The 12,484-nt window shown below is 34.8% G+C and overlaps 1 protein-coding gene across 5 annotated transcripts in view; it reads right to left on the reverse strand.

Annotated features, from left to right (window-relative positions):
• The window catches only part of CADPS2 (calcium dependent secretion activator 2), a 567,381-nt gene that overhangs the window by 127,376 nt on the left and 427,521 nt on the right, over nt 1-12,484 (reverse strand). For all 5 annotated transcript variants that reach the window (XM_054495194.2, XM_054495197.2, XM_054495196.2 and 2 more), the window contains exons 14-15: nt 11,619-11,720; nt 1,791-1,854 (exon numbers count right to left, since the gene is read on the reverse strand). In XM_054495194.2, coding sequence (XP_054351169.1) covers nt 1,791-1,854; nt 11,619-11,720 — 166 coding nt within the window. The remainder of the gene's footprint in view (nt 1-1,790; nt 1,855-11,618; nt 11,721-12,484) is intronic.

The following is a 12,484-nucleotide window of genomic DNA, read 5'->3' on the forward strand; positions in this document are numbered from 1 at the left end:
ACATTAGACTTTGCAGCCAGAAAAATCCTTTTGTGCATAGTAAAAAATACACATGCACCATTAAATGTGATTATTACTAAACTTTAAGATTAATTTTGTTTCATATGCGGAACCACGAATGTTACTATTATACTTCCCATGGCAACAAACTTTACATATCGAAATGGCTGTTAAAATTAGAATGGATATGTCTGCCAGGTAATATTTCATATTATCTGGGAACCAGAAACTTACTTTTTGGCAAAGTACAGGTAAGGGGCTGGCAAATGCAAAAAGGGAGATGCCAACCTCAATTTCATGCTGCATCCCATGTTCTTCCAAGGTATCATAGGTTTCAATAATTCACATGCATATTTTTGTTTTACTTTTCGATATCAGTAAGTAAAGAGAAATAAAAATGAAGAATTGACCCTTAACATTTCTGTCTCAATTCAGCAGGAGATGTGATCAGTGACTGTAACTGGAAGAAAGGTCCCTGTTCATCCTGCCACCTGTCAATGCAGGGCAGGAGGGCATCCTGCTATCACTAAGTCTTCCCTGCTAGGGGGCAGAAAGGAGGCTCTGCAATGGAAACCAGGACATGGAGAAGCTGTATTAGGTACCCAGGATGGGATGTTGTTCCAAAAAGTAAAGCAATCCTTAAGGATTTTATTTTATTCATAATACCTTAATGAATAGGATGACATGAATACTTTGAAAAATCTGACTTACGTGCAGCTTTCAGTATTATAAAAATTCTAATAAAACATAATTACAACAATCATATTTCTATCACACAATCCGCAATAATCAGGGATAAGATGGGATATAAAAATAAAATTAATCTGTAATCCTAAGATCTCATTTTAATCATCAGTTCTAGTCCTCATCTCCCAAGTTCTTAAATCACTGAAATGGAGATGTAATATCTGGACAATGTCTTCTCTCTTTGCTTTTTAATAGAGATGCTAATAAACAATATAGTATCTAAAATTAATTCAGCAGAAAATGGACAAGATCAAGTGTTAGAAGTCAATAAATCAGGATTACAATAATCAAATTATGAGCTACAGATGAATCTAGAAATTCATTTTAATTCTGGTAAGAAATGGGAGTTGGCCACATTATTTAACTGTTAGCATCTAACAAGTATATGAATAAATTTACAGACAGATGAAAAAATACTGCTCTTTGAAACTTCAGTTGTCATAAAAATAGGAATAGAGAATATATTTTCCTTAAAAAATGATTTTTTCACCTGGATTAAAAGTCTTGTTTGCTGGTTATTTTGTCGGGGAGAAACATTTCTATAATATGTGAATTCATTTAAGGTAACACATACACTGGAATAATTGAAAGAAATTCTGAGATGAATATTGAATGAATGAAATAATATATTTGTGAATGGTAAACGATAAACTTGTTGGCATGAGGACTACGACAGGTAGAAGTACAAATAAAGTTGGAGGATAATAAAAGACAACTGTAAAGTCTGAAAAGCAAAAACAATTATTCTTAACTGAAAAAAAAGTATTTCATGAGGGAAATAAAGAGGTAGGAAAAATGATTACTACCAAAAAGATGCCATAATATGAGGATAGGATTTCAGTGTGAGGCTTCAGAAAGGCTTCAGGGAGAATGAAGTGCTGTAGACAGAGTCTGAATGTAGTAAGAAAAGGTGAGAAACTCATGAATTGTGATGGAATCAGTAGAGAGCATAGAATAATGGGGTCTGTCTCCCTAGTTCAATAACTAAAATACACAGCAACTGAGAAAGCAAATAGTATTTATAAAGTAATGTTCAAACATACCCTTTCAAGTAATGAAAGTGTAGCTTTTAGAGCTCCTTCAGGTCGTCCAAAGGGAAAACAGTACCTTTAAAAACAAAAGAAAGAAAAAAAGAGTCAAACATTTAATACCCAAGACTGCTAAATAATTCCTGCTTGTATTACTTGGCATTAATGAAGAACCATGAAACAAACAGAAAAATTATAGCATCAACTCATCCAGGGAAATTTTAACTATTAAAAATTTACCTAACCCTAGGATTTCAAAGACTTAAACAATAAAAGTATAAGCTGTGATGAAGAAGGTTCTAAACGTTTTGATGATACTTGTTTTAAAAGAATACAGTAAATAAAAGAACCTCAAGGGTCATGAGTAAAGCAGTAATATGCATTCTGCAATAATTTCTTGTTTAAGAATTGTTATTCAAGTTCTAAGAGAAAATGAAATAATTTCCCCATTTCCTCCTATGGCTACTTGTGGTTTAGGGTGGCCACATATACCACAGCAAGATTCCAGCTCTTTGCTTTGCTGGCATTTGCCTGTCTACCATGATGTCTAATTTTCTACCTCCCCATACAACACACATAAACCCTCTGCAGTTCTTTTGAATACAGTCATTTGTCCCAAATATTTCTAGTCCTACATATTCCTACTGCACAGCAACAAATGGAGGACAGGTCATGGGGATGTTCTGAAATCAGTGTCAGACAAGGCTGGAGAGTGAGTGGGCTACTCAGAATTTCATGGCTACCTGATGGTAACAGGTTTATTGCTCTTTACCAGGGGGTCCTGCTTCAGGTCAATTTCCACTTAAACAATACTGAACATCAGGGCCATTTCATCTTTTTGGAGCTCCTTGCTTTGTTGAACCAGATTCAGCAAAGCACCTCCTCCCAGGACTGCAGTTCCCACCGCAGGATCAAGTGCTATAGGCAGCTGGGCTGTACTTAGGATGGCACCTTGCTCTGACTTAGAAATCTGCAAACTAATAACTTGGAAAGAAGTTTATGTATCTCCATGTCCTTTTGCATAATTCAGGCACTTAGTGGACATATTTTCTCAGATATAATAATAAAATTATATTTCTCACACCATAATTTAAACATATTTCCCCCAAAAGCACATATGTTAAGTTTAACTTGTTTTATACAACTATTTTTTAATAGAAGAGATGGATTTCTCCTTTTTAAAACAAAACAGCAGTTTAATTTATATTAGGATTGGATTTTATATTCGTGAAACTTTCATTAGTCTCATACAGATGCAAATAAATATTATATAAATCTAGTCACTCAAGTTTTTTTTAACCGAATATCACATTTATCATTGTATTTACTGCTAAAAATGTCCTTTCTTAATCTTGCAGCTGTGTACTCTGCTACTCTCCACCCACACGCACAAGAAAGCCATAACCAATTTATTTTGATGGTTTCTTCTGTGCAGTGGTGCTTTTAAGAGCATTAGCAAATTAGCAAAGTACCTTTAATCATTTTATATATTATAAACCTTAATCCACGTTTAAATAAAACACAAACTGGGTTCTTGTAGTCCCCTCCCCCTGCTTAATCTTTTCAGTGTATTTGCATAATCCATCCATTGTCTTCCCTATTGTTTATTTCCACTAACCTGTGGGTGACACATTTTATGAATGGAATGTTACTGATCCCCAGATTACATTTAGCATTTCAGGGCGCTGAGGTCCCACTGGGTATGTTCTAAATTAGCATTAGCTGCCCATGATGTGTAAATAATTCAACGCATTTACAGAGTACAAGTAATCCTGAATCAATAAAGTACAGAAAATAACTACATAGAAGCTTAATTAATCTTTACAAAACAAGTTTTAAAAGAAGAGAAGCATTTTGTTCTGTCTTTCAGGCTAAATATTTTGGGTTTTTACCACTCTGGCAGCTCTATAACAGCAAAGCAAAGTGGAAAACATTCAATTATCAAATAAAATTCAGCCACATTATATACCTAACATGAATAAACTGAAGTCAACCTTATTCCCATTTTGGCAAATTAATTGCACAGATAAATAAACCAGCACAGATTTATCTTATGATTAAGCCCTTTTTGTTCCCTATTTTTAAATACAGTATTTTTTTTTTTTACCAAAGTGATATATACACATAGTTTAAAGAGGAAACTTCTTTTATCTGTTTTTTTTTTAAATGAAAACCAGAAATCCTTTATGTCAGTTCCAGTTTCTGCTTTCTACAAAAAAAAAAAAAAAAAAATGCTGTCAACTTTTAGCTGATTCTTTTGGTATTTAAACTTTATATCCTTCAACTGTACATTAATATTTTTATTTCTTGATTTTTCAATTTTAAATATTATCCTACTAACTTTCCACTATGGAAGAGAAGTATGTAGCCTTCATTTGTTTCAGGAACTGCACATATTTAAAATATATGGTTTGGTTAAGTTTTGACATATGTATATACTTGTGACTATAATCAACTTAATTCATGGCCTGCAAGTCTTCCCCCCAGACCACAGGCAACTACTCATTTCCTTGTTATAATTTTGATTAATTTGTATGTCTAGAATTTTAAGTAAGAGGAAATGTACAGTATTTACTTTTGTGGGTCTGATTTCTTTCACTTAGCATAGTTATCTTGTTATTTATTCATGCTGTTGTATATATCAAGAGTTCATTCCTTTTTATTGGTGGATAGTATTCCATTGCATGGCATACACTGTGTATCTATTCCTTGCTGATGGTCATTTGGCTTTCATAGTTTGGCTACTATGAATAATGTTGGTATGAGCAATCATATAAAAGTCTGTGTGGACACATGCTTCCATTTCTCTTGGGAAAAATACCTAGGAATGGAATGGCTGGGTCATATGATAAATGTTTAAATTTTTAAGAATCTGCCAAGTTATTTTCCAAAGTGGGTTGTAGCATTTTATATTCCTATCAACAGCATATAAGAGTTCCAGTTTCTCCACAAGTGTGCCAACACTTGTTCAGTTTTTGTTTTGTTTTGAATTTAACTATACCACTAAGTATGCAGTGGTACCTAACTATGGTTTCAAATTGCAATTCCCTGTTGAATAATGATGTTGAGTATCTTTCCATATGCCTTTTTGTATAATATTCCTTTGGTGAAGTATCTGTTAAAACAATTTTTTCAATTGGGTTAATACTTTATAATTAAACTTCAAAAGTTTTATATATTCTGAATAAAAGTTGACTGTGGGATATGCATTGTCTAAATACTTTCTCCCATTCTGTGACTTAACTTTTTATTCTCATAATGTCTTTGGAAGATCGAAAGTTTTCAATTTTGAGGAAGTTCAAGGTAACTTTTTTCCATTTATGAATTATGATTTTTATGTTTCATTTCAGAATCTTTGCCTAGCCCAAAGACACAGATTTTTCACCCAAGTTTTCTAGGTCTACCTATTTTGAGTTAACTTTTGTATTATGGGTGAGGTATGAATTGAGGTCAATAGTTTGCATTTGAATATCTAATAGTTCCAATACCATCTGTCGGAAAAAAGTATACTTTGCAAATTGCCCTTGCACATTCACTGAAAATCAACAGACCATATATGTGTGTGAGTCTACTTTTGGACTTTCAATAGCATACTATCTTGATTACTGTAGCATTATAAATTTTGAAATCAGTGTTAACATTCTGACGTTGTCCTTTTTAAAAGTTATTTTTGCTATGGTAAATTCTTTGCATTTACATGTAAATTATATTATCACATCAATTTCTAAAAAAACAATCATACTGGGATTTTGACTGAAATAGCCTTGGATCCATAGGTCAATTTAGAGAGAACTGACAACAATATTGAGTCTTCTGACCCATGAGTACAGTATCTCTCCCTCTATATAGGTTTTAATTTTTCTCAGCAATACTTCATACTATTCAGAGTACATGTTTTACACATCTTTCATCAGGCTGATCCCAAAGTATTTCATATTTTTTGTTGTTATTGTAAATGATATTTTTAATTTCAATTTCTGATTGTTGCCAGTATATAGAAATATATTAATATTTATTTATTATATTTATCACAGGGTGTGGTGGCTCATGCCTGTAATCCCCGTATTTTGGGACGCCCAGACAGGAAGATCTCTTCAGCCGAAGAATTTAAGAGTAGCCCTGGGAAACATAGGGAGATCCCATCTCTGTAAAATAAAATATTATCTGTGCATGGTGGCATGTGCCTGTGGTCCCAGCTACTTGGGATGCTGAGGTGGGAGGATCGCTTGAGCCTGGGAAGTTGAGGCTGCAGTGAGCAGTGATCACACCTCTGCACTCCAGCCCTGAGACAGGGCGACAGAGTAAGACCCTGTCTCAAAAAAATTATCTAGGATCCTGCAACTTAAATATTGGAGTATAATTTTATAGATTCTGTAAGATTTTCTACTCAGATAATCATGCTACCTGCAAATAAAGATAGTTTTGCTTCTTCCTTTCCAATTTGGATGACTTCAAAAAATTTGTTTTTTTTCAGAATCAATGCACTACCTAGATAGACCATTTGCTACAATTTTGAACATAAGAAGTGAGAGCAGACATCCTTGCCTTGTTTTTTATTTTAGGTAGAAAACATTCAGTCTTTTACCATTAAGTATGTTAGCCATAGGTCTACCATCAATGCCCTTAACTGGTTGTATATAACATATAGTAACAATAGTCCTTCTAATACCTTTGGTTTACTAATTCTATATTTTGTGTCTTCTCAGTTTTGCTTGGTTGGCTTTTTAATCCTCTTCATTGATCATATTTTACTATTTTTCTATATACTTAAAATTTTTTGACCAGATGCTGGAGATAGTTTTGTCTTGTTGATGTCTAGATATTTTTGTATTCCTTTGAATATGCTTGATCTCTGTATTCAGGAATGCTCTTAAATTACCTGGAAACAGTTTGACCTACTTGAATCTTGATTTTAATCCCCATTAGGTGATATCAGAGTTGTGTTAATTTTTTTCCCATGGCTGAAGCAAAACCTAATGAGTACTCTATAGATTATAGTACTCTACAGATACCCATGAGTTGGTTTTCCACTCCGGGTAATGAAAACTAGAACTACCCCTGGTCCTGTGCGTTAGCATTAGAGATTTCCCCCCATAAGCCTTTCCTGTGGTTCTTTGCCAGACTTTGGATAGTTTCCTCACATATATGAAATGATCAATACTTAACCGGAGATTCCAAGGAATCATTTGCAAATACCTATAGCTCTCTCCTCTCTCTCCTTTAGACCTCTGGCCTGAAATCTCTGGCTACCTTGGCCTCCCTGGAATTCCAGCTCTGCCTCTTCAAGTCAGAGAGTCCACTAGGCTCTACCTAGGTTCCTCCTTTCTGGATCATGGCCTGGAAATGCTCTTCTGGCAGTAAGCAGGTGCAACTAAAGGGCTTACTTAATTTCTTTTCCATTTCTCAGGAATCACTTTCATTGCTTTATGTTTAATGTCTTGAAAATATGTTTTCCCATTTTTGGGGCCTTTTTAAATTGTTTTGGGGGGGAGGGTAAATATAATCCCCTACTGCTCCATCTTGGACATAAGTAGCTCCCTCTTTTTTTTTTTTTTTTTGACCACATTCCCCCACTATAAACAAAATTCCTGTCCCTTCCTTACTTCTCATATAGTTACATCATTTTGCAGGAGTTAGATCTAAATTCAGTATCTACATTACATTAGTTATGAGAATGTTCTAGACAACCGAGACACAGTATTTTCTATGATTACTTTCTATGCCTTGCTCAATAGTTTGTTCATAATTCATACTTATATGTTTTTGATGTCCTCTCTTTATATACTTAATCTAATACAATTCCAAATTCTAGTAAAAGTAGTACAATCTAATTAATACAACTCCAAACTGTATTCCAAGTGGGCAAATGTCTCAACATCTCAAAATATGTTTTATCAATTTAATCTACGTTGAAGCATTTTCTGACATGCTCCAGTCAGAACTGATTGCTTCTAAAATCAACTGTCACTTTGAGGGTTTCAATTAACCATCACTCTAGGGACTCCTTTCTCTCTCCCATGTTGATTTCTTGTTTCAGGGATTTTTTTTTTCTTTTTCTTTTTCTTTTTTGAGACACAGTATCACTCCATCACCTAGGCTGGAGTGCAGTCACGTGATCTCGGCTCACTGCAACCTCTGCCTCCTAGGTTCAAGCAATTCTCATGCTTCAGCCTCCCAAGTAACTGGGATTACAGGAGCTCACCACCATGACCAGCTAATTTTGTATTTTTAGTAGAAACAGGGTTTCACCATGTTGGCCAGGCTGGTCTCAAACTCCTGACCTCAAGTAAGTCACCCACCTCAGCCTCCCAAAATGTTGGGATTACAAGTGTGAGCCACCGCACCCAGCCAGTTTCAGGGATCTTAGATCCTCTTTGTTTCCCCCTGGTTTTGGTAAATTCTACAATTCACCAAAAGGAACATAAAACGAACATTTTCTTTAGTGCATGTCTAAAAATATCATTATTCTATCATCACTGTTAATAGAAACTATTGCTGGTATAGAATGCTAGGTTGGAAACGGTAGTTTCTCAGAATTATGAAGTTACTGTTTTCCAGATATCAGTATTGCTCCTCACATCAAAATAAAAGTTGAAGAAAAGGATCTTTTAAAGTTTTGTTCACTGTCTGACACAAAGTAGGAGCTCAATAAATATTTGTAGACTAAATCAATGTTGAGAAGTCATTCTAACTCATTGCATAAAATCTAGTTTCTCTTTCTGGAAGACCTTAGGACTTTTTAATCCTTAAGTTTCTGAAAATTCATGAAATATACTTATAAAACCATCAGCTCTCGTGAGACTCGCTCATTATCATGAGAGCAGCATGGGGGAAACCTCCCCCACCATCCAATTACCTCCACATGGTCCCGCCCTTGACACGTGGGGATTATTACAATTCAAGGTGAGATTTGGGTAGGGACACAGAACCAAACCATATCAGGATTGCATAGTACATATTTAGAGAAATTATCCAAAGATGATGTGAGTATAAGAGAAATAGAGAAACAAAACTTTAAGAGAGGACAGGAAATTAAAATGATACTAATACAAAATGAATACAATAAATGACGTGGACATCCCTGTCCACTACTATGTAGTTGTAGTTTTTGGGTGGTAGTGTGGGGAATTGAAGTCCCTTGGTGAGTGGCTCTGATTAGTCTAACTCGATACAGCAATCCCGTGTCAATGTCAGTGACTGATTGAGGCATCCCGTGCACAGAATTTCTCTGGCCACTGGTTCTGGTTCAAAACCAGGCTCACGAGATATAAAAAATAGTTTGCTAGGATCTTCTAAGGAAACTTTTTATGATCTTAAAACTACAGAAAAATATAGCTTCTACGACTTCCTTTGAACACTGGCAGGTATGAATGTGAGACCAAGAAATTCTGTAGGCTTAACGGCTAAGGTGTGAGATAAAGAAAAAAAAATAAAAAAATTATGTTATCTTACTACTAGTCTGGGGATGAAGCTATCCCATGAAAGAGAATAGCAATGTGAGAATCACAAAGAAAGAGAGCTATGGCTACTGAATTAAGCTTGTCTTAAAGCTTGCCTGCTTGAGACCTGCAGGCAAGTGAGCATACAAATTTATTTATTGTTTAAAACAGTTTGAGGTAGGATTTCTATTGCTTGCAGTTCAAATCATTGATATAATAATGGGGACTTATTCAGTTACTAATATAGATATCTAAAATGATGGCTGGGTCTCAACGGTAGCAAAAAAGAGGGAAATTACACTGATTTTCATTGAAAGATACATAAAATACATTTAAAGGATTCTATACAACCTAGGAGACAACACTTTTTTGTTTGTTTGTTTTTGTTTTTTTGAGACAGAGTCTTGTCACCCAAGCTGGAGTGCAGTGGTGTAATCAGAGCTCACTGTAGTATTGACCTCCCAGGCTCAAGTGATCCTCCCACATCAGCCTCTGGAGTAGCTGGGACCACAGGCACACACCACCACACCCAGATAATTTTTTTGTTTTTCTTTTTTGTAGAGATGGGGTCTCACTATGTCGCCTAGGCTGGTCTTGAACTCCTGGGCTCAAGCAACCTTCCTTCCTAAAGTGCTGGGATTATAGGTTTGAGCCACCACACCTGGTTAAGGCAATGCTTTCAGCAACAGCAAATGCAGAAACACATCTCTACAAATGCAATTTGTATGAAAAAATTATACAAATAATTTTTTATGTCTTCATTTTGTTTGTAAACTCAAAAATCATTTCAGGCAGAGAATTCAATCTTAACTCTGTAAGTTGAATTCAGCTATGCTATCTACAACAGTGTTTCCTAATGTAAATTTACTGGCCTTTTTGGGCAGAATAATTCTCCAATGTGCGATTGTCTCATGTACTGCACGGTTAAACCCAGCACTAAATGACTGTCCCTACCCCTGGTTATCATGACAATGAAAATCGTACCTCATTCACTTACCCTAAGGTAGTGCTACAAGCCCCAGTTGAAAAATCACTAATGTAGGGGAATAGATTCATAGTATATACTATGAGATTTTCTCCTTTCAATATCATTTAAAAAATCACAGTCTAAGACCTTTATATTATCAGGAAACATAACAAAAAGGAATAATAATGAGGCAATAACAGATCAGGAAGAATAAGAAGATAAAGAAATGGAGTCTCAGCATGGTCATACAGCATTCATATGGTTAAATAAAATATTTTTGTGAGCATATTCACTGTTTATTTTTTAAATAAGTGCAAAATAAGAGCATATTCACTAAGTTTATTTTTTAACTAAGTTCCAAATCACATGCATGCAACATAGCAGACAGGTTATAAGACACAATACATTATGTGGTGACATTTTATAGGCCTAATAATAAGGGAGAAAAAGAAAATATATTGGCATATTTCTGTTTTTAATTATTAGGTTCTGTTAAACTAACTATAACCAGGAGAAAAGAAATATTATCAAGGTATTTATCTTTTACTCTGTAAATGTTTGAAATGTTTCTTAGTATCGGTGGCCTTTTTTTTTTTATTTTTTTATTTTTGAGACAAGGTCTCATGTTGTCGTCCAGGCTGGAGTGCAGTGGTGTGATCATAGCTCACTGCAGCCTCGACCTCCCCAGAATCAGGTGATCCTCCCACCTCTACCTCCTGAGCAGCTGAGACTACAGACATGCACCACCATGTCTGGCTGGTTAAGTTTTGTATTTTTTATAGAGATGGGGTTTCACCATTTTGCCCTGTCTGGTCTTGAACTCCTGGTCTCAAGTGATCCAACCCACATGGCCTCCCAAAGTGTTGGGATTACAGGCATGAGCCTCTGTGACTGGCTGATAGCTAATTTTTTGAGCAAGGAATGGTGCTAGGTGCTGTGACCTGTATTCTCACAGAATGTAAGTAAAAAGATAACTAATGACTTTAAAGCCATGTGGGTTATAAGTGACAAGAAAATACTACATACAATAAATGCTCAAAGACTTCAGAATACTCTCTGCTGGAATAATTGAGAAAGGCTCCACTGTGGAGGTGAAACTTGAGGGCTCTTTACCTGGTAATACAGAGAGCAGGAGGAACAGTCACCAGAGCTAGGGGGAAGAGACTATGCAAAAATGAGAAATGCAAAAGGCAAGTAAGAGGTGCAGTGGAACGGATATTGTAGGGAGAATGGCTAGCTTAAATGAGTACAGGAGACTGAATGATATGCTGAGAAGCAGACCACAGACTGAAGAATGTGAACCTTACCCTGCAGGCAATGGAGGGCTACTGATGATCTTGAGCACTAGTAGAATGATATAATAAACAATTTTTGGGGGAAGTAAGGGTTGAGTAAAGTATGAAAAGAAATATTTATATTAATGAAAAAAATATATACCTGAAATGGCTTATCTGATTTTCTAAAAGGGAAGAGAGTCTCTCTTTTATCTCCTCAAATCTTTCTTTTTCTTCCACTGAAACAGTTCCAATTCCATCAGGCCTGAAAAAAATATCAGAATCAATAATTTATATTGATCGAACATTGACTTTTATATATTTCATACATATATATATTTAAAAATCCAAGGAAAAGTTCACTGTATACATATTAATTGTGTTTACAGTAGAAATTTACTGGAAATATTTGCAGCCATTTGCTTTATATTTTGACCCAGAATGAATGGAATGGAATTATTCTCTTTTAGACAGCCTTCAAGGTAAAAGATTACAATAAATATTTTCCAGGTCTACCAAAAACAATGACTAGTCCTTGAAAATGGCAGTGAAAAGTGTTTTATAGTAGTACCAAACATTTGACCAACTAAGTGAAATCCCCTGAATGAAAATATTATTAAAAAATAATGAATGTAAGGTAAAATGTCTTAACTGGTTCTCTTCCAAATAATAATTCAGCTAACACAGAACTGGAGATTTAATTGTTGTAAGAAACATAGAAATTTTGGATACATGTAGAAGTTCACTGACCTCTTTTTGTTTGCTTAAATATATGGGCATATGAATAAAAATAAATATTAGAATTAAAATATACAGGGAAGAAAGCAAGCTATGTTTCTTTTCAAGATTTTTGTGTTTAAATATTCCTGTGAAATCATGTGAGTTTCATCAGAATTTTACAAAGTAGCTATGAAGACTGAAAAGAAATCTTATTTTACTAAGATTAGGATTAAAAATGTAAAATATATCAAATAACAGAAATTTAGAATTTATTCTGTATCAATTTAGGTATCCAGTTGTACGGCAATC

This window comes from Pongo pygmaeus, chromosome 6 (genome assembly GCF_028885625.2).
Source record: "Pongo pygmaeus isolate AG05252 chromosome 6, NHGRI_mPonPyg2-v2.0_pri, whole genome shotgun sequence".
NCBI classification, from domain to species: Eukaryota; Metazoa; Chordata; class Mammalia; order Primates; family Hominidae; genus Pongo; species Pongo pygmaeus.